The following is a 20565-nucleotide window of genomic DNA, read 5'->3' as shown; positions in this document are numbered from 1 at the left end:
TATATGAGCTCTGGTAGCGTAGTGCCTAAGGCACTTGACTGCTATCCATAAGGCTGGCGGTTCAAACCCACCAGCAGTCACTCCTCGGAAGGAAGGTTGGGCAATCTACTTCCATAGAGATACTGGCTCTGAAACCCCAGGAGGGGTCACTGTGAATATTAGACTGCAGTCTGTGACCTGTTTAAATACAGCTACTCTTGTGCCTTAATAAAAACTACTGTCCTATACATGATTATTTAGACCTGACTGAGCTAGTTTTAACCTCTTAGAAAGATTTAAAAAAGATCTTTTTAACTAATCCTGATTTAGTTTTATTTGTGGATGGTCCCTATTTAAAACCTAACCCAACTAGTCCTCACTCTCAAGCTGGATATGCTGGTATGACTTCTACTGAAGTTCTACTAAAGTCAGGCTTCTTCCCTGAAGCCACTGCAGCCCAACAAGCTGAATTAATTGCACTCATCAGAGCTGGTCGAACCCCTTCAGGAAAATCTGTTAATATTTCTATGGATAGCAGATATTGTTTTGGAGTTGTACATAATTTTCACATGTTATAGAAACAAAAAGAATTTTTAACTTCTTCTGGAAATGCCATAAAAAAATAAAAGTTTTAGTATCAGACCGTCTAGATGTTCCTCCCCTCTGAAATTATTGTGATAAAAATACAAGCTTACTAACCAAAAGGAGTACCCCAAACTGAAGAAATTAGAGGAAATAATCTTACTGACAGCAAAACAAGCTACCTCTTAAGTTTTTTTCTGTACTTACGATAAAGGGCTCCTCAAATTTGTCTATTGATAACTCCAACCTTCATACATTAACCTAAGAAAACCTTTCAAAACACCAACAGTTAGTCCAAGCAGATGAGATTAAGGCATGGTAAAAGGCCGTTACTAAGATCCTGCCACTCAATTATTGTTTTACACAATTTCCTGCCTGTTCCTATAATGTGAACCTTATGTGAAGGTTCCCACGTGGGACAAGATAAAATAATTAAAACCTTTAGGAATTATCAGTGGGGGAAATTTCCCAGGCTGCCAAATGTATTGCCGCCCTTTGTCCTATTTGCCGTCACCACAATCCCAGCAAACATCTTAAAGTCCTACCTGGACAATACCCTTTACTTTTCTGGCTTATACTTACATGACAGCTACATTTCATTCAGCTTCCACCATCAAATGTGTGTAAGTATACTGTTCTGGTTCCCTAGTGCCTCTCAGACAGGAATATACCACCAATGGGATGGCTTAGCAAACAGGAGTTTATTCTCTTACAGTTTGGAGGCTTTAAGTCCGAGTTCAAAGTGACACGGGTCAATGCATTTTTTTTTTTTTTTCCCTGTGTTCCCTCCCCTCCGCTCCCACCTCTGGTAACCAAATGAAGTGCACTTCTTTTTTATTATTATTATTATTTTATTAGGATTTGGGTGAAGATTTACAGAGTAAATTCACTTTTCATACAGCAGTTCACATATACTTTGTGTCATGTCATTGACCAAAATTTACAATGCAGCAGCTCCCCTCCCACTTCCTCCCCATAGTTACCTCCTCCCAGTGTCCGTCCATCCCTTCATACTCTTCTGCACCCTGAGCTATCTCCCTGTGCATAAGCAGCCCTTCCTTCTCCCATGATTGTTCTCTCTAGGGCGTGTGTCTACTTGAGGTAAATGAACACTTCTTTATCTAACTTTTTTCTTTTTGCCTTTGCTATAGCTATGTCTCTACCAGTGTTTTCCTAGATGGGCCTACTGCTTGTGCTCACCATTCCCACTGCCATCGAGTCAATTCTGACTCCTAGTGACCCTAGACAGTGACCCTTTCGGGCAGAGTAGAAACACTCTGTAAGGTTTCAAAGGCTGTAAATCTTTATGGAAGCAGACCGCCTCATCTTTCTCCTGTGGAGCAGCTGGTGGGTTCAAACCGCTAACGTTTTGGTTAGGAGCTGACTATGTTAAACACTATGCCACCAGAGCTCTCATGCTCACCATTATAACAGGTTTAATTGTTGGACATGTGCCCTAACCTCATGTTAGCCTAGCCTTCCCTGATGCTTCTCTCCACTTACAGGGATCTGATTGCGTTGGTCTTGATCTATGGTTACAAGAGCAGTGGAGACACAGTTTATTATCACAGGTGTGGTGGTCAAGGTTGTTGTCAAGCTGGCTGGGCCTGGTGAGTGGCTGGGCCGTGGGATGCAGTTATCCCCATGGGGAGATTGGCAGCCAACTCCATGGTGGAATCTACTGGAGCAGCTGAGTAGCCGCTTTAGGGACGTGGTCTGGTTCCAGCACATAGGCAGCAGCTTTGAGGAAGGCCTCCAGCTTACGGCATGCGTGAAACCTGCATGCGGCCAAGTCATCGTTCTACAGCCTGCTGTACCCTGCCGATCCTGGGACTTTTTCTGAACCTGAATTAGTGGCCTGCCATGTTGTTTGGTAATATCGAGACTGTGACTTTTCACTTGTTGACTTTGTGTTTGCCAGCCTCAGCAGCCAGCTGCTACCTGAGTGAAGAAAAGCCTCTAGCTTTAGTGGGCCCGGGAGCAAGAGGCAGTAGAAGCCCAAGGTTGAAAGGCTTTCACCCTGCCCCTAGAGCCTGGCACTTTGAACTAAGACTTCTAGCTTCCAAAAACTGTAAGAATAAATTCCTATTTGTTAAAGCCATCCCATTTGTGGTATTTTCTGTTAGAGCAGCACAGAGGTAACCAAAACAACAAGAAATCACTGATACTGGATTTTCCATTAATAAATCACCTCTTTCCAGATCTGAACAAAACTTGGCCATGGCTTAACCTTTAGTCTTAACACAACCCTTACTTGACTAAATAAAGTCTCTCGAGAAGAACTAGCTAAAGAATCTTCCAGACTCACAAATAGTGCTCTTTGTATTGTAGGACCATACAAACAATTGTGGAACAGAATCTCTGGTTAACTCCTCAAGTGGAGAGGCTAAGACAGGTTATTACTCTTTGCTGAAAACAGTATAACCACACCCATATGAATAACCCATCCATCAGCAGACCTATGGGATGGCTTCTACTGCCTGAATGTGCATCCGGTATAACCTTACAAGCTACCGACTGGTTCACCACTAACTGGCTATGACACTCAGGCATCTGTTGGGTAGCCCCTAATGGCGCACTTGGCTATGGGAACCAATCATTGACCTTGGCTCTCACCAGGCTGGATTGGAAGATGCACTCTGGGCCTCAGCTGGACTCAAGGACATAGTTTAACTGAATTGCCTTAATCAGCTAATGAACCTGCAGTGCAGTGAATTGCTTGGTATGGCCTTTCTAGCCATGGTCTTTGTTAATGCCACCACATGACTGGGTGGTACTGTGCAAATGTGAGGTGCTTATGGTCTGCCAAGGGGGTTGGATCACTTGCTAAAATAAGGTGCGTGGCAACCACATAGTGGTGGGACTATGCAAATAAGGTATATGGAACCTTAACGTGGGGATTGGTCAATTTTGCCATCCTGCTAGGCTTAAAATGAGCCATCCTGAGGTGGAAAAAGGGAACCTGAATGCCACCAGGAAAAAGGGATGAGAGCAGAGTTTGTCCTTTGAATGCCTGCGCTGGGAAACTCCTGAGATCCAGGAGACCGAGAGCTGTCACACTGGAGAGACGGTGAGAGACAGCAGGAAGTGGAGGCAGAGAAACAGGGGAGGCAGAGGAGCAAACCAAGAGATGGCAACAAGACGACAGGAGGCAGTACAGTGGGTTTCCCAGCCCGTGCAGTGAGACAGCTGAGTGCCTTCAGGCAGGAGGCTTGTTGGCAGAATGGGGTTCCTGTCTGAGCACCTATCAGCAGAGATACAAGAGCTCTGTGACACTTACTTGAGCAGGGCACAAGCCAAGGGGTTGTGTGTAACACTTGCTTGAGCAGGGCACAAGCCAAGGGGCTGTGGGACCAAGGGTCAGAGTGAGGCATGCCTGCTGGCACTGCTGAGAAGAGGCTGTGCCAATCAAAGAACTGTATCTTGAGTCATTTCTAATCCTGAACTGTAATGTTACTTCCTAATAAATCCCATAATTGTGAGTATTGTCTGTGAGTTCTGTGTGTCCATTGCAATGAATGATTGAACCCAGCAGAGAAGCAGAAGGTGCTGTAGGAGTGATGGTTGGTGTCAGAATTGGTTAGGAAAAAAAAAAAAAAATGGGTTGGAGGGTGGAGGCATGTCCAACCTCCACCTGACAGGAATCAGCTTTGGGCTACTGATGCAAATGATTCTTTCTCCCTTTGTAAACTTAGAGGAGATCAGACACCACCCCCTTGTCATTGTCACAGTACCTATATCCAAAGCTCAATGGTATCAATCAACATTTAATTGACTTGATTATTTAGCAGCAGTATTTGCATCTCAGGTAGGACTTGAAGATGTTATGGAACATGTGGAAATATTAACCAAATATGTACAAACTGCCCTAAATGACAGTGCCTAGGGACTTCAAGAGGAGCTCTGGTAGCATAGTGCCTAAGGCACTTGACTGCTAACCAGAAGGCTGGCGGTTCAAACACATCAGCCACTCCTCGGAAGGAAGGTTGGGCAATTTACTTCTGTAGTGATACTGCCTCGGCAACCCAAGGAGGGGTCGCTATGAGTCAGAGCCGACTTGAAGGCACACAACAACAACAACAACAGGGACTTCAAGAGATCAATACCAAAAACACAATTATGACAAAGGTAGTTCTCCAAAACGGAGTGGCCCTTGACATTCTCACTGCAGCTCTAGGGGGTACCTGTGCCATGATAAAACTGTATTGCTGTGTCTACATCCCTGACAATAGTCACAATATGACACTCTGTAATCATATGTAATGTGCAATATCTCACCTTAACAATCCTGTTCCTTCCTTAACTGAAAACATAAGTAATTGGGTTTCCTTTTGGGGTGGATAGTGACAAACATTGCCACTCTATTTTTTAGTCTATTCCTCATTTCTGTTATTATAATTATAAAATGCTTTTTGGCTTTAGTTCAGTACATTTATTACAATTATAAAATGCTGTTTGGATTTAATTCAGTACATTTTATTCATGGAATGCTCTGTTTCTATACCATTTGATCCTTCACATAAAGCCATGTTGACTTCACAGGCTTTCACCGCCGGTATTGTTTAGTCACCTCCATTTTGTCTCCTTCAGTATGTTTCACCTTGACCTCTGTCATTGTGTTCTGGCTAAAAAATATTCCTCAGAATGTGGTCTTGTCCATTAAGATGTTCCCTGTAAAACCTACTCACCCTGTAGATGAGGCCTATTAGGTGGCTAAGGTGAACAGATAATTTTTATTAAGCAAAGTTCCTTAAGAAAACAAAGTCTTTGCAGAAAAAAAGGAGGGGTCGCTATGAGTGGGATCCAACTCAATGGCAGTGAGTTTGGTTTTTAGGTTTTGGTGGGCGATCAGCGCCCCCTAGTGGAATCTTGATCAAAAGAGAGAAATGCAAGCAGAAAAGTTTCAATCTGGAAGCACTCATGTCAGGTGTAAGAATGATGAGGCCAACATGCACTTCCAGGAAACAAAATATTAGGGTGTAAACCATCTGGGAAGAATGAGTCAAGATGTAATCAACATGTTCCCAGAAAAAGTATATTCATGACTACAATTGTGTGTAATCAGCTACAATAATGGATAATTAAACCAGCTGATGTTACTCACCTAGGTGATAACTTGCTCCTTCTTGGCCAGGTTGTGGACCTTTCATTTCTAAGTACTTCAAGCTAAAGCTGATCTTATCTACATCCAGTCACTAATCGCCTACTTTCCTTTGTTATCTGTGTATATAGACCCCTCTCTCCCCTTGAAGGAGCTCTGGTGGCACAGTGGATAAAGCATCTGACAGCTAACCAGGTCAACGGTTCGAACCCCCTTGCTTCTCTGCAGAAGGAAGATGGGGTGATCTGCTTCTGAAAGATTCCCAGCTTCAGAAACCCAGTGGGGGTCGCTATGAGTCAGAACTGACTCGATGGCAGTGAGTTTGGGTTTGTTTTGCTCTCTCTTTGAAGGATGATGGAGTGCTTTGCAGTTTTACTTGGAGCTGCCCAGCTGGAGCTGTATGAATTTTCAATAAAACTCCTTTTCTTTCATTCTTAACAGAGTATGAGGTTTTCTTTGACAGGACCCTCGTTTGCAGGCCCTTTGCACAGTGAGGATGTGGGTGTGTTCAAGCCCCAGGCCCTTGGATTTTGGGGTGGCATTGACGTGGTGTTGGCCACCCAGCCATGTTCCAGCCCTGAGCCTCACTGGGATTCCTTCCACTCCAGAGCAGCTTTGTTCCCTGTCCTGACCTCTAGTCTCAACCCCAGCCTGCTGTGGGGACCCCCTAGCCAAGGCAAGGGGTGCCGGGGAGTGGCTTATAGCTATTGTGAAGATTAAAAAAAGCCAAATACAAGCCGTGTTTTTGTCACATTTTGTCTTGTTTTGTCTCTGCCCGTTGATAATTCGAATTTCCTCCTGCTGATCTGCAGGTCTGATTGGCAGTGCCAGATTCCACTATTAAAATAGGGAGAAAGAATGAACAGTTTGATAGGCATAAGGTCCAAATAGGGTGTAAGGTTGTGCATCGACTTAGCTGGGCGTGACTCGGAGCAGTTGGATGCAGTTATTCCCCATGATGGGATTGGATGTGGTGTAATCACCTCCATGGAGGAATCTGCTGTGAGCAGCTAATTAGTTACCTGCAGGGTGTGGCCTGCTTCCAGTATATGAGAGGAAGCTTTGAGGACGGTCTCTAGCTTTTGGGCACATTTTGGATTCTATTTGAATCTTCATCTCCACTTCCTGTGTGTGCTGTGTTGCCTGTTGACCTTGGGACTGTGCCGTTTTCCCTGCCGGCCTTGGTTCGTCTCCTCTGCAGCCTGCAGATGCCTGAGCTGGGAGATGCCTCCAGCTCCGGTGGGCCTGGAACAGGAGGCAGGGCTGAATCCCAAGGTCGAGAAGCCTTCACCCAAGCTCCTGGAGCTGGCACTCTGAATTTATACTTCTAAATTGTAAGAGAGTAAATTCCTGTTTGTTAAAGCCATCCCCTTGTGGTATTTCTGTTATAGTGACACTAGAGAACTTCAAGGCAGGGGGGATCCCTTGCTTCCCTGAGTTTGTAAGCAACCCTGCAGGCCCAGTGATGTAATCAAAGTCATTTTAAACATTGTGGGACACAGATCCGGCATTTGTAGCACACTGGGAGGTGGCTGTGGTGGGCTGCGTGCCTGGGGAGCCCACCATTTATTTTTATAAATTGAAGATCTGATTGGGAATTGGGCACAGACTCTTGGAGTGTTAAAAAAAAAAAAAAAAAACCTCATTAAAAGGGCTCTTTCCTACTACCCTCGAGGCGGACCCGACTCATAACGACCCCTCCTGGGGTTTCCCAGGCAGTATCACTAGGAAAGTAGATTGCCCAACCTTCCTTCTGAGGAGTGGCTGGTGGGTTTGAACAGCCAGCCTTCTGGTTAGCAGTCAAGCGCCTTATGCACTACACCACCAGAGCTCCCAAAAGGGCTTTTAGGTACTGAAACGTTAGGAACCAGAGCCCCAGACTATAAACTCTGAATAACAGCTTCTTAGCACCTTGCCTCCCCCCCCCAATTATACTTTTAATTTTTTGAGATAATTAAGTCTACCACTGGTAACATCTTATAAAACTATACAATACAGGATATGCCAGGATACTGATGCTGATCTATCATTCCATCTCCACAGGGGTCCCTCATTTCCTTTTAACAGCCACCCTCACTTTCCTACCTCCACCCCCTCCTTAACTCCTGGCAGCCACTAACCTGTTGGCCATTTCTATCAATTATTTGCTTGTAAAAAGACCCTGTTTTTTTTTTTTTTCATAACCAGAAAGTCAAGGAGCCCTAAATTAGGTCCTGAGGCTTTGTTCTGCACCAAGGGAAATGTATCTTCGGGATGCAGGGCACAAAAGCTGTCTCAGAACCAGAACGCAGGGCCCAGTGGAGAGGGGCAGGCCCACAGCGGAGTCCCAGGACTCAGGGCCATTCCCATGTTGGCTGCATCTCCTGACTCCCGGGCCAGGTGCTCTTCACTTCGGCTACAATCGAGGATCCGCAGAAGGAATGTTGCCTTCCGCTATTTCATCTCCCTACTTACCCCTCAAAGGAGCCCCGGTGGCGCAGAGGCTAAAGCACTCATCTGCCAACCGAACAGATCGGCAGCTGGAACCCACCACCCCCCTGGAGGAGAAAGATGAGGCAGTCTGCTTCCCTTGGAAACCCTGTGGGGGTAGTTATGCTCTTTCCTATGGGTTTGCGACGAGGCGGAATGGACCCAATGGCAGTGGGTTTGGGTTTTTTTTGGTTTTACTTATCCCAACACAGGCCGCGTTTCAAACTCCATTGGCTCCAGGAGGCTCTTAGCACCCCCGGGGACTTTGGGAGGCTGGGAAAGATGGAGCCAAGCAAGAGTGAGGGGTGGAGGTGTAGGCAGGCGGCCGCATTCCGTTCACAGAGCCCGGGCTTGCAAGCCTAGGGCTGCCACACACAACCCGAGAACCACTTCATCACCCTGGAGGGTACCCCGTTGCTAGGGGCGTTGCCAAGGAGGGGCCACGAGGAGGGGCTCACTTCCGGGAGGAGGGCAGCTGGTAACCCGGAAGCGGTTAATTGTGCGGCGCTGTTTAAAGATGGCGGCGGAGGAACCTCAGCAGCAGAAGCAGGAGCCGCTGGGTAGCGACTCCGAAGGTACTGACCCGAGGAGGGATGTTTGGCCAGGGCTGGAGGGGCTGATGCCGGGCCGGCCGGCCGTGAGGAGCTTGAGGAGGCTGGGCCGCCGGCCGTCGGCGCGAGGCGCGCAGGCGGCCCCTGCCTCCGCCTCCGCCACCCTCCCCTCCTTCTCCCTCCCCTCCCCCTTACAATGGAAGGAGCCGCCGCCGCGACCCCCGGCCGGGCGGGCGGAGGCCTGGGCCCTTCCTTTCGCGCCCGGGGCGGGGCCTGGCCCGCCCCGCCTCCGCCCCGCCCCTCGGCCCCGGGCCCGGGGGCCGAGCCCGCGCGTCCCTGTCCGAGCCCGAGGGCTGAGGCCTAGGCCGGCCGCAGCCCCCGGAGGCAGTCCGTGGCCGGAGGCCGTCGAGTTCCGCCGGGGTGAGCGGGGCTGCGGCGCACAAAGGGCCGGCGGGCCATTCGGGCTGGTGAGCGGACTTGGGTGGCTGAGGGCTGCAGCCTACCCTGGCTGTCCCAGGTTCCGTTTTCTCCGACCTCTAGGGAGGTAGACCTTCCGCACACGGCCCCGATTGTGCGGGCGGCGGTTTACAGCGCCCACCCTGCCCTTTCCCACCTACGAGCTGGGCCCTGGGGACTGAGTAGGCCACTTTGGTGGGAGGGACAGCCTTGCTGCAGGGCTGGGTACCGGATGGTCCGAGAATCCGGGATGCTCAGGCCGAAAAGGACCCTTCCTGGTTGTTCCCAGCACACACACGGACACATGCACATTTACGGGCACACCCGGGGCACTGACACGGAAACCCAGGCCCCTAGGAAGAGGTTTGGTTCCCATCTCCTGCCATAAGAAAGCACCAAGACCAGATTTGAGGTCTCCTGGCTCCTCACCCAAGGCTGGACCCTAGTGAGTCTGCAGCATTGAAGCATGTGTGCCTTAGTCCCCTTACTCCTGACATTTCAGTGATTGCAGGAAGATGGTGAGATTAGCCCCATTTTACAGATGAGGAACTGAGGGAGCAGAGGAGAGGCCTTGTGGGGAAGAGTTGAGACAAGAATGAGACAAAACTGAGTTTGACCAACTAGCTGTGACCTTGACCTGATTACTTCACCTCTCCACCGTAGTCATTTGCAAAACGGGCAACGTTAACAACAGGACTGCAGGAGGGTGAAGGGTGTGATTGGAACGGGCAGGCTCACAGGATGGTCTCATCCAACTCACGACTCTGCTGCCTCATTTTCCTTACTTTCCCCGAGGGACCCGCCTGGCCTCAGAGCAGCCTGGAGGCTTCTGGGAAGTGATGCTGGAAAGAGGGGAGGGAGGGCGTATTAGAGCTGGAGTTGTGAATCTTAGGGGTAATCAGCTCTACCCACTCCTTTGAAAAGCGAAGAAACAGGTGCAGAAGGGGAAGTGACTTGGTCAAGATCACATAGTCGGGGTGGAGCTGGGTATAAGACGCATGCTTCCAGACTCCCAAGTCCTTCTGCCCCGCGCTGCTCGTGTCCCGGCCCACCTGGCTGGAGTGGCAGTGGCTGGGAGCCCTCTAATCCTCAGCTTGTGCCTTTTTCCAGGTGTCAACTGTCTGGCCTACGATGAAGCCATCATGGCTCAGCAGGACCGTATTCAGCAGGAGGTGAGGGGCTGGGGGGCAGTGCCCGGGGCTGCCCTGTGGAGCTGCGTAGGCTGGCCCGAGGCCTCGGCCCTCTCCCCCCCCGGGCTGTGCTGGGTACTGGGTGCCCTTCCTCTAGGTGGCCTGGCTATCAGGTGTGGGTCACCAGGTCTGCCTGGCAGAACGTGATGGTTCTCCCGCCCCCTGCAGATTGCAGTGCAGAACCCTCTGGTCTCGGAGCGGCTGGAGCTCTCGGTCCTGTACAAGGAGTATGCTGAGGATGACAGCATCTATCAACAGAAGATCAAGGTGGGGACTTGGCCAGAGGGGCAGGAAGAGTCCTGGGCTGAAGGTGGGACGGTGTCTGCCCCCATAGGGTCCAGTGGTGGGGAGTGTGCCAGCAGCTGGCTTTTTGTGCTGGCTCTGGCGTCAGAAGGACCCGGTTCACATCTTGACTCTGCCACTTAGCAGCTGTATCCTTGGCAAGCCCTTCACCGTTTCTGTAAAACGGGTAATGAAGGCACCTGTGGGGGAACGTTGGTGGTTCAGTAGCGTTGTCACCTTCCATGGGGGGAGACCTGGTTTAATTCCCGGCCAGTGCACCTTAGGCAGCCACCACCCGTCTGTCATTGGAGGCTTTGTAGCTACGATGCTCAACAGGTTTCAGCAGAGCTTCCAGATTAAGGAGGACCAAGAAGGCAGCCTGGTGACCTGCCTCTAAAAGGAGCCATGGAAGCCCCATGGGTGGCAGCAGTCTGGCCCACGGCGCCTGGTGGGGATTGGGGTGGCGCAGGCCCAGGCCCTTTCTGCTCCATTGTGTCACGGGGTCCCCACGAGTCGAAGGGCAACTTGCTGGCTCCTGACGACAGCCCATAGCATAGGGTGGTTATGAGGTAAAGGGGGACGATGCCTGCGTGAGGCCTGGCTCAGAGCTGGGGGGCACTGAGTGCTCACGTGGGCTCTCCAGGCTGGGGTTGCGGCAGAGCCATGTCCCACAGACTGCCTCCTGGGTCCTTACGGGAAGGCAGGCAGCTGCTGGGAAAAGAGGCCTTCAGACCTTTCTGCAAGGCCTGCTGTGTGACTCGCAGACTGCAGGAGTCACTTAACCTCACAGGGTCTTCACTAGTGAGGCGGGAAGGTTTGAATGATGATGGGTAATAGGCACAGAGTGGGGGCTGGTAAATGTTCCTCATCCCACCCTCCACCTCCCCAAGTCAGAAGTGCCTAGAACATTCCACCTAGAAAGGGAACTTTGAGGTCATCCATTTCAGGGGCAGGCAGGTAACCCAGGTGACTAAAGATGGCCAGGACATCCCGTGGGAAATAACAAGGGCAGCAGGGCCTCAGTTTCAGCCAGCGAGCAGGGAGTGGAGGCCCTTGGGAAAATGAGTGTGGCCACACCTGCCACTCCGTTGTTGCTAGAAATGCTGACTGAGGTACAGTCTCCTGGCTTCTGATGTGGTTGTTAGTTGCCGTGGAGTCGGCGCTGACTCATGGTGACCCCGAGTCTGACAGAACTTGGCGCTGCCCAGGCCCACAGCTCTCCGTGACTGTTCGGTGTGTTTGAGTTCATTATTGTGGCTGTGGTGTCAGTCCACTTCGTGGAGGATTTCCTCCATTGGCTTCTCATAGTTGACAGCTAATTCAAATGTGAAATGGTTTGTGGGTTAACAACACACCTGCAGGCTGGGTCCAGCCGTGCGTGGCCTTTGGCCTTGCTGAGATGTTTGTGACTTACCTGGGAAACCTGTAGGGAGATGAAGACACTGACTCTGGCACCTGACAGACCTGGGTTGAGTCCTGGCTTCACCACCACCAGCTGTGTGATCCCAGGCACTGAACTCGTTAGGGCCTCTGTTGTTTTCTCTCTCTGGGTGCAGTGCCTTCTGCCTCACAGGGCTCCTGTGGGAATTAAGATGATGGTGGTCAGGTGTTCAGTGCCAGCACGCAGCCAGGGCTTAGTCAGTGGTGGCTTCCCTCTCCGCCCCCTTGGCAGGTGAGTGGAACAAGGCCCCTGTTTGAAGACCTCCCTGCTACACTAGACTGTCCTGTTAAAATCCTAAAGGATGAGCCACTGGTTTTTCCCATCAGTTCATTCAGCAGATGTCTGAATATCCATTACTGTCTGTGCCAGAAATCTGCCTCTGGGCCCTGACACACCCCCTCTGTGTGCTGTGCCCGAGCCCACCGTGTCTCCTTGGAGCAGAGACAGAGAACCTCAGCCCAGTCTGCAGAGCCCAGTGGTCGGGGCACAGACTTTCCTCATCTGTAAAACGATCTCCTGTGAGGATGAAACCAGGTAACGGATGGTAGTGTTGTTAGGTGCCATCGAGCCAGCTCTGACTCGTAGCAACCCTGTGTACAATGGAACAAAACACTGCCCAGTCCTGTGCCACCCTCAAAATCCTTGCTGCCACTCTGCAGTCCATCTCGTTGAGGGTCTTCCTTTTCTTCTCTGACCCTCCACTCTTCCAAGCATGATACCTTTCTCCAGGAAATGGGCTCTTCTGACAGCATGACAGAAGTCGGTGAGATGGATCTTAGCCCTTAGTGAAGTGCTTGTCACAGACTAAGTGCTCAGAGGGATTGTAGCCTCAACACATCACCTGTCTGAAGGTTTGCATGTTGCTATGATGTTGGGAGCTCTGGTGGGGCAGTGCCTAAGGCATTTGATTGCTAATGAGAAGGCTGGTGGTTCAAACCCCCCAGCCACTCCTCGGAAGGAAGACTGGGCGATCTACTTCTGTAAAGATTTACTGCCTTGGAAACCCAAGAAGGGGTCGCTATGAGTGCAGTCGACTTGATGTCAGGGAGTTTGGTTTTGAGTTTGGTGTGATGCTGGAAGCTATGCCACCGGTATCTCAAACATCAGTAAGATCACTTGTGGGCGACAGGTTTCGGTAGCGCTTCAGGCTAAGACAAACCAGGAAGAAAGGCTTGGTGGTCTACTTCTGCTAATTAACCAGTGAAAATCCGGTGGATCACACCAGAATATTGTTGTCGTTGAATTGCTTCTGCCTCGTGGCAGCCCCATGTGTATTAGTGCAGAACTCTGCTCCAGGTTTTCAGCGGCTGATTTTTCAGAAGCTGGTTCTCATGGGTTAGGTTGTGCCCCCTGAAAACGTGCACGGACTTGGCTGAGCCATGATTCTCAGTGGTTTAGCAGTTATATCATGAGGAGCTCTGGTAGCATAGTGCCTAAGGCACTTGACTGCTCACCAGAAGGCTGGCGGTTCAAGCCCACCAGCCACTCCTCGGAAGGAAGGTTGGGCAATCCTACTTCCGTAGTGATACTGCCTCGGAAACCCAAGGAGGGGTCGCTATGAGTCGGGGCCGACTCGACGGCAAACAACAACAACAACAACAACATCATGATGTAAGTTGGCAGTGATGTAACACTGCAGTCATCCTATATTGTAAATCCTATAAGGCAGGGTTAGGGTGGAGTGCATTTTGAGTCACCCTTTAAGTATTGCCTTCCTTAAATCACCTCCCTTCACTGCCTTACTGTGAAGTCATGCCCTTGCTTGAGTCACACCTTTTATAAGAGATAAAAGGAGAGAGAAGTGAGCAGAGAGGGGCCTGACACCACTAAGAAAAAAGAGTTGGGAGCAGAGTGTATCCCTTGGATCTGGTTTCCTCATGCTGAGAACCTCCTAGACACAAAGGAAGATTTATGCCAAGACATGTGGAGAGCTCTGAGAAACACTAGCTCCACACATGTTGAAAGGAGACAGGGACCTTCCTCTAGAGCTGATAGACAAAGCTATCCCCTAGAGCTAGCACCCTGAATTGGGACTTCAGCTTCCCAAACTGTGAGAGAGTAAATTTAAAGCCATCCACTTGTGGTATTTCTGTTATAGCAAAATTAGATAACTAAGAATCAGGGACCAGGAGTAGGGTGCTGCTCTAACAGATATTAAAATGGAGCAGTTTTGGAATTTGGGTAATGGATATGGTAATGGTAAAGGCAAATGGAGGCTGGAAGAGTTTTAAGGTACGTAATAGTGCCTGAGGCATTTGACTGCTAACCAGGAGGCTTGCAGTTCAAACCCATCAGCCACTCCTCTGAAGGAAGCCTGGGCAATCTACTTCCATAGAGATACCGCCTTGGAAACCCAAGGAGGGGTTGCTATGAGTTGAATCGACTCAACGGCAGCGAGTTTTTACAGTTTAATAGTAAAAGCCTATATGTTCTGGAAGAGACAGTTGGTGGAATTATGACGTCAAAGGCAGCAATCCTGGTGAGGGCTCAGAAGGACGTGAGAGGAGTCGTAACACTGGAGACGCTGCGGATGGCCAGGAGCAGACCAGGAGACTGGCGGGAGGCAGGGTGGGAGCCGAGCCAGGGAGCGGAGAGTGGCTGTCTTTAGGCAAGAGGGTTCCTGGGGGAGTCAGGCGCCTCCAGGCACTTACTGGTAGAGGCAGAGTGCTCTGTAACACTTGCCAGAGCAGGGCCGAAGCCAGGCTGGCCTCAGAGGCCTGAGAAGCTGAGAGACCAGGACGCAGAAGCTGAGGAAACAAGGAGCAGAGAAACAGCTCAAATGCTCGGGTCCCAGGCTCTGGGGTCTCAAAGGGCGGGGCCTCAGCCTCCTAGGTTTCAAAGATCTGCACACTTTGTTCCACACCCTCCTGGGTTTCAAAGATCTGCACCAACTTTGTTCCAGAGTGTGGGCCTGCTCTGCTCTCTGATGTCAAGGCCTGTGGAGTGCCAGGGTAATGGGGTCAGATCACTGCCTAAAGCTGAGGGGGGCAGAAGAACAGGCCTGCCAAGGCGAGGGCGTGGGATTCCCACTCAATTGGCCTAGGAGAATGGGGCTGCCCAAAGCCTAGGGAGCAGAGTTGCCGTCCCAGTGGGCCTGGAAGTTGGAGCTGAAGCCCAGGACCAAAGGGCTTCTACCCAGAATCCAGAAAGCGTGGCCGACACCCAGTGTCTGGAGGCAGGGCCGTTGCCTCGATGGGCTGAATTGGGCTGGGTTTGGACCTACTTGGTGCCCACCATCCCTTCTTTCCTTCAGCGTCTCCCATTTGTAGTGGAAATGTCTACCAACAGTTATACTTGGTAGCACCACTGTGCTCTGGAAACAGACAACTTCTACTCTAGACTTCACAGGTTCACAGATAAAGAAGAATTTTGAGCAAGAGGTTTTCCCTCGGATGCATCAAGGCAGGAGAAGTCGGTCCTAATCCAAAGAGTTCCCTTCGAGGACCGGAAGTTAAGGGAACCTGCCAGTAACTGGTGTACTCACCTGTGACCACCTGGGTCTACTTGATGAGTGGAAGTGGAGAAGCTGCAACAATGAAGATCCAGGCTGAGTTTGGACGCGTTCTGCTGGCACCTGTTGACTAGACCACGGAGGCTAGGGATGCAAGAGAAAGGTCTGGCCGATTGGAAGTGCTGAGGAGGTGTGAACGGCCGAGCCTACGGCTGGTACCCACTGACCTGTCTCACAGGGACAAGGGCTGAGCTGACCAGAACTCGACCGAATGAAGAGAAAAACGTTTGGCCTTGTGAGCTGGCGTAAACCACCGTGGTTTGATGGCCTGCTCTGGACTGGACTTTGCTTATAGAAGCAGATGTTCAAATTTCCAGCCAGAACAGAAGGAGATTTTGGACTTGGAGACTTTTGGGATGATAGGAAGGGGTGAATGCGGCAAGGACATGAGTTTTGAAGGGGCCAAAGAGTTGGAATGTCATGGATTGAATTATGTCCCCCGAAAATATGTGTCAACTTGGCTAGGCCATGATTTCTGTTTACAAACATGGTATTTGTGTTACAGCAGCGCTAGGTGACAGAGGTGCCTTTCTGCCCAGCACCTCTTTTTGGTTAACAGCCAAGCATCTTAACTGCCCGCCAGGGACTGCGTGTCCAGTACAGTGGAAAGTGAGCTCATGTTTCACATCGATCGTGAAGATTGCCCAAGACCAGGCAGCATTGGATCCTGTTCTGTTACGTTGACTCTAAGGCAGCCCACAGCGTAGCAGCAGTGATCCAGGCTCTGTACTGATTGTGTGATGACGTTCGCACATACTGAGCACGTGCTGTGGTCCGTGCAGTGTTGTAGGGACTGGAGCCCAGGGGATGCCTCAGACTAAGACCTGCCTGTGCTTGTGAGGCTCTCATTGCATAGTGGAAAGACTGACAGGTAGCAGACAGAACTCAAACACATGTCTGCGGGAAGGTGGCACGTGCCACGGAGACGAGGAAGAGCGAGGAGCTGGGGCGCGTGGGCACGGGTGCGGTTTTACACAGTGGGCTCTGGAATCTCCCTGAGAAGCTGGCGTGTGTCACGAACAGGCCTTGCCATCGGAGAGCAGAGTGGCCTGAAGAGCAGCAGGGAGGTGGTGGGGCTGGCGCCGACGGGGGAGGAGAGGTGGGAGGTAATGGCTGGTGAGGTGCGGAGTGAGGCAGAGCTGCCAGCAGGTTCCTCTGTTGGGAGCAGACTGCAGGGGACCAGGAGACACAGGGAGACCTGTGTGCAGGCGACAGTGGTGGGGAACAGGGCTAGAGTTGTGTCCTGAGAAGTAGTCAGATCCTAAATACAAAGCTGGAGCCAGAAGGATTTGGGTTGGCTGAGGTGTGAGGAGGAGACAGAATTGACTGCAGAGGCTGCGGCTTGAACACTGAAAGGCCTGAGTTATGCTCATGAGAGAAGCCTTTGTAAGGAGCAGAGTTCTCCGGGAGATCGGGGTGCCTGGTGTCCAGTACTGAGGGGGAGTGGAGGAGGCGGTTGGGGGTGTGAGCCGAGATTGGGGTTGAGGTCTGAGGTGGGGAGATTTACCTCTGGGCTGTTTCAATCCCAAGACCACACGAGATGAAGAGGGTGAGTACAGTCTGGAAGCGGAAGCCGTCCCAACCTTGAGCAGGGTTGTGTAACCACGTGGTGGCACGCTACACATGTGGTAGGACTTGGGGGGGGGTCATTACCAGCTTCTGGTGGGTGGCAGGAAGGTGTACTCCAGGAAGGGGCCGGATGGTTTGGTGGGGGCCCTGACTTTTGGAGATCAGAGATAAGGAGAGGGTCTGCTGGTGAGGCAGGGGGACACGGAGAGGGTGGGGACCCACTAGAGCCCATCACCAGTCAGTGAGCCCAGGAGTTGGGAGCCAAGGCTGGCACGTGGCTGCCTGGCGCTCAGTTGCCCCTGCTGCATGACACCTCTGGAGGTTCCCCTTGGTCGCCCCGATGACGGCCCGGGAGTTGATGGGCTGCCTCTCTGCAGGACCTGCACAAAAAGTACTCGTACATCCGGAAGACCAGGCCTGACGGGAACTGCTTCTACCGAGCTTTTGGATTCTCCCACTTAGAGGCGTTGCTGGATGACAGCAAGGAATTGCAGCGGTGAGGCGGGTGGGCACCTGGACACCGAAGGAGGTGGGTGAGGGTTCCCAGAAGGGCTCCCGGGCCCCTCCTCCCTGCTGATGGAGGTACATGCTGCCTTAGGGTTTCCACTTGGGGCGCTGGTTCTGTGCTGGGTTAGGGCCCAGCTGGCCTGAGGGTAGACGGTGGTGGCTGTGCCCTTCGCCCCCCGGCTGGCCTCCGTGGGCCCCTGCACAGTTGGCCAGAGAGCCCATGCTGGCCTCGGTTTCCCTTCCACCCGCAGGTTCAAGGCTGTGTCTGCCAAGAGCAAAGAGGACCTGGTGTCCCAGGGCTTCACCGAGTTCACAATCGAGGATTTCCACAACACAGTGAGCACGGCGCCCCTGCTGGGGCCTCTGCGGGGGCACAGGGGGGTGCGGGGCCGGGCGGGGTTGCCCCATCTCCTTCCTCATCCTGCCCTCTGTCCCACGCCGGTGGCAGTTCATGGACCTGATCGAGCAGGTGGAGAAGCAGACTTCCGTGGCCGACTTGCTGGCCTCCTTCAACGACCAGAGCACCTCGGACTACCTGGTGGTGTACCTGCGGTTGCTCACCTCGGGGTACCTGCAGCGCGAGAGCGAGTTCTTCGAGCACTTCATCGAGGGTGGGCGGACTGTCAAGGAGTTCTGCCAGCAGGTGCCGCCCTCCCTGATTCGGACCCCCGCGCTCTCCCCTGCCGCAGGGTGGGGGGCGTGCAGTGGGCTGGGGGGGGTCTGGGGGCGGGCGCTGAGACCTGGGCCCTGACGCCCTTTGCCGCAGGAGGTGGAGCCCATGTGCAAGGAGAGTGACCACATCCACGTGATCGCACTGGCCCAGGCCCTCAGCGTCGCCATCCAGGTGGAGTACATGGACCGCGGCGAGGGCGGCACCACCAACCCGCACGTGTTCCCCGAGGGCTCAGAGCCCAAGGTCTTCCTCCTCTACCGGCCTGGGCACTACGACATCCTGTACAAATAGGGCCGCCGCCGTCGCGGCCTGCCGCCTTCCCCACTGCCGGGCACTACGACATCCTGTACAAATAGGGCCGCTGGCCGTTGCTGCCCGCCGCCCTCCCCGCTGCAGGCGCCAGACATGTACAGAGGTTTTTTCGTGGTTGTAAATGGTTATATTTCACTCCCCCCCCTTTTTCTGTCATACCACCTTCCACGTTTTATTAAAGGGGATGCTGGTGGTGGTGAGCCGCGTGTGTGCGTGTCCCGCCCGCCTGGCTGCTGTGTATCTGCTGCCCCCCCCCAGGTGGGTCCCTCCTTGCCTCTACCAGGAGCAGTTTTGAGGGGCCAGCCTTCTTGGGGATCCCTCCTAGTTCCTCAGCTGAGCTACAGCCCAGGGGCTTCCCCAGGACTCTTGGTAGTTCCTTTGGGCACTTGCCCAGGGACCCAGTGCTGAGGCGGCTCCCAGTAGCTCCCACACAGGTCCTGCCTCCACCCTGCTGTCCTGGCTCTAGACCCCTGCTTCGTGCCTCCTCCTGGGGTCTGCATGGTTGGGTGGGTCCCCGGAGGAGAGGGCCTCCATGATGGTGGGGCCTGGCTCAGGGCAGGCAGAGGAGGTGGGCCCCACAGTGTACCCCAGGTGGTACCAGCCTGGCTGAGGGCGGGTAGCCCAGGTCAGGGCCGGGCTTGCCAGTGCTCTGTCCTCGTCTCTGCACCCTGCGCCCCCCCCCCAAGCTAAGCCGCCTGCCTTTGCCTGCTTCGCAGCCCTCTGCTTGGGCCACCGTGTGTCTGCGCTGCCTCCCTTTGGCTTCCCCCTCCTCTGCCCACCCCAGCACATGCGGGGTCTCGGCCCCCAGGCTGTGAGCTCCTTGGGGGCAGGCCCTCAATAAATGTGATGTGCAGCTGCCTGCCTCTGCCTTCAGCCCGCACCTCCACCGGCCAGCCCTTGTAAATCACGGTACCCCACTAGGGGCCCCAACCAGCGCCTCTGGGGATGGCCCTCCCCTCAGCCAGTCAGGCACAGATAGCGGGAACTACAACAGAACGTCTTTATTGGGGGTTGAAGGCCAGAACAGGGGGGCGTGGCCCGCCTGCAGGCTCCGGTGACTTCTCAGAGCTGGGAACGGGGTCCTGCGGGCCCTGGCGAGTCTGCGGGCACAGCGAGGAGGTCAGAGGGAGCCGGGGGGTGCCGGCCCGCAGTCCCCCAGGCTGCCTCCCTGGCTTCCCAGCCGTTGGTGCTTGGGGGTGAGCGTGGGCAGCGGGTGTGTTAGTGGGCGGGCGTTAGTGGGCCGCCGCACAGGCCAGGCCTCGCTTACCGTCCCGGCAGGGTGGGTGGGCGTCGGGTGCCATCAGGCTGGAAGGCAGAGGACAGTGAGGTCCCGCCCCGGGGGTGGGGTGGGGGCGGGAGGGCGCTGGCGCCGTGGGCGGGGCCTCAGGATACGTACCCACGGGGAAGTAGTGCGGGAGCCGGTGGCGGTATATGTCCTCGTCCTTCTCCAGGAACACGCAGATGACCAGCCGGTCCACCTGCGCGACGGGCGGCTCAGCCTGGCGGGGCCTCTGCGGCTCGGCCGGTCACTGTGCCCGCCCCCCGCTCCTGCTGCACCCCTCAGGGGAGGGGCTCGTGGGTCTGCTCCCGCCCCCTGCCCCTGGGCGGCGCCGGGCGGGCGGGTCTATGGGGTCCCGCGCCCCCGACTGGGCCCCGCCCCACCTTGTCCTTGTGCTGCTCCAGCCACTCGCGCAGCGCGCACAGAACCACTTCGGCGGCCGCCTCGTTGGGGTAGCCTGGGGACCGGGCGGGGTGAGCGGGCCTCCTTCCCGCACGAAGCGCCCCCGCGCCGGCCCGCCCACCGCCCCGCCCGGCCCTGTGCCCCTCCGGGAGCCACTCACCGAATACGCCCGTGGAGATGCACGGGAACGCCTGGGCGGGGCGAGAGGGGAGGCGCGCATCGTGAGCTTCCGCGCGCTCCGGCCCGCCGCCTCCCCGGGCT

The 20565-nt window shown here is 53.5% G+C and overlaps 2 protein-coding genes across 2 annotated transcripts in view; one reads left to right on the top strand and one right to left on the bottom strand.

Moving 5' to 3' along the window:
* Positions 1 to 8648: 8648 nt before the first annotated feature.
* On the top strand, positions 8649 to 18602 carry OTUB1 (OTU deubiquitinase, ubiquitin aldehyde binding 1). Its single transcript, XM_007944839.2, has 7 exons — positions 8649 to 8706; positions 10249 to 10310; positions 10497 to 10595; positions 17509 to 17627; positions 17890 to 17974; positions 18087 to 18281; positions 18405 to 18602. Exons 1-7 carry the CDS (start codon positions 8649 to 8651, stop codon positions 18600 to 18602), a joined length of 816 nt encoding a protein of 271 aa, XP_007943030.1.
* Positions 18603 to 19624: 1022 nt separating this feature from the next.
* Positions 19625 to 20565, bottom strand: part of MACROD1 (mono-ADP ribosylhydrolase 1) — a 179521-nt gene continuing 178580 nt past the window's right edge. The window contains exons 7-10 of the mRNA XM_007944990.1: positions 20465 to 20495; positions 20286 to 20359; positions 20024 to 20101; positions 19625 to 19723 (exon numbers count right to left, since the gene is read on the bottom strand). Of these exons, the coding sequence (XP_007943181.1) occupies positions 19625 to 19723; positions 20024 to 20101; positions 20286 to 20359; positions 20465 to 20495 (282 nt within the window). The remainder of the gene's footprint in view (positions 19724 to 20023; positions 20102 to 20285; positions 20360 to 20464; positions 20496 to 20565) is intronic.

Source organism: Orycteropus afer, unplaced genomic scaffold (genome assembly GCF_000298275.1).
Source record: "Orycteropus afer afer isolate SDZICR_OR568_19922 unplaced genomic scaffold, OryAfe1.0 scaffold00130, whole genome shotgun sequence".
Lineage (NCBI taxonomy): Eukaryota > Metazoa > Chordata > Mammalia > Tubulidentata > Orycteropodidae > Orycteropus > Orycteropus afer.
The sequence above is the reverse complement of the archived record's forward strand: the minus strand, read 5'-3'. Positions and strand labels throughout refer to the sequence as shown.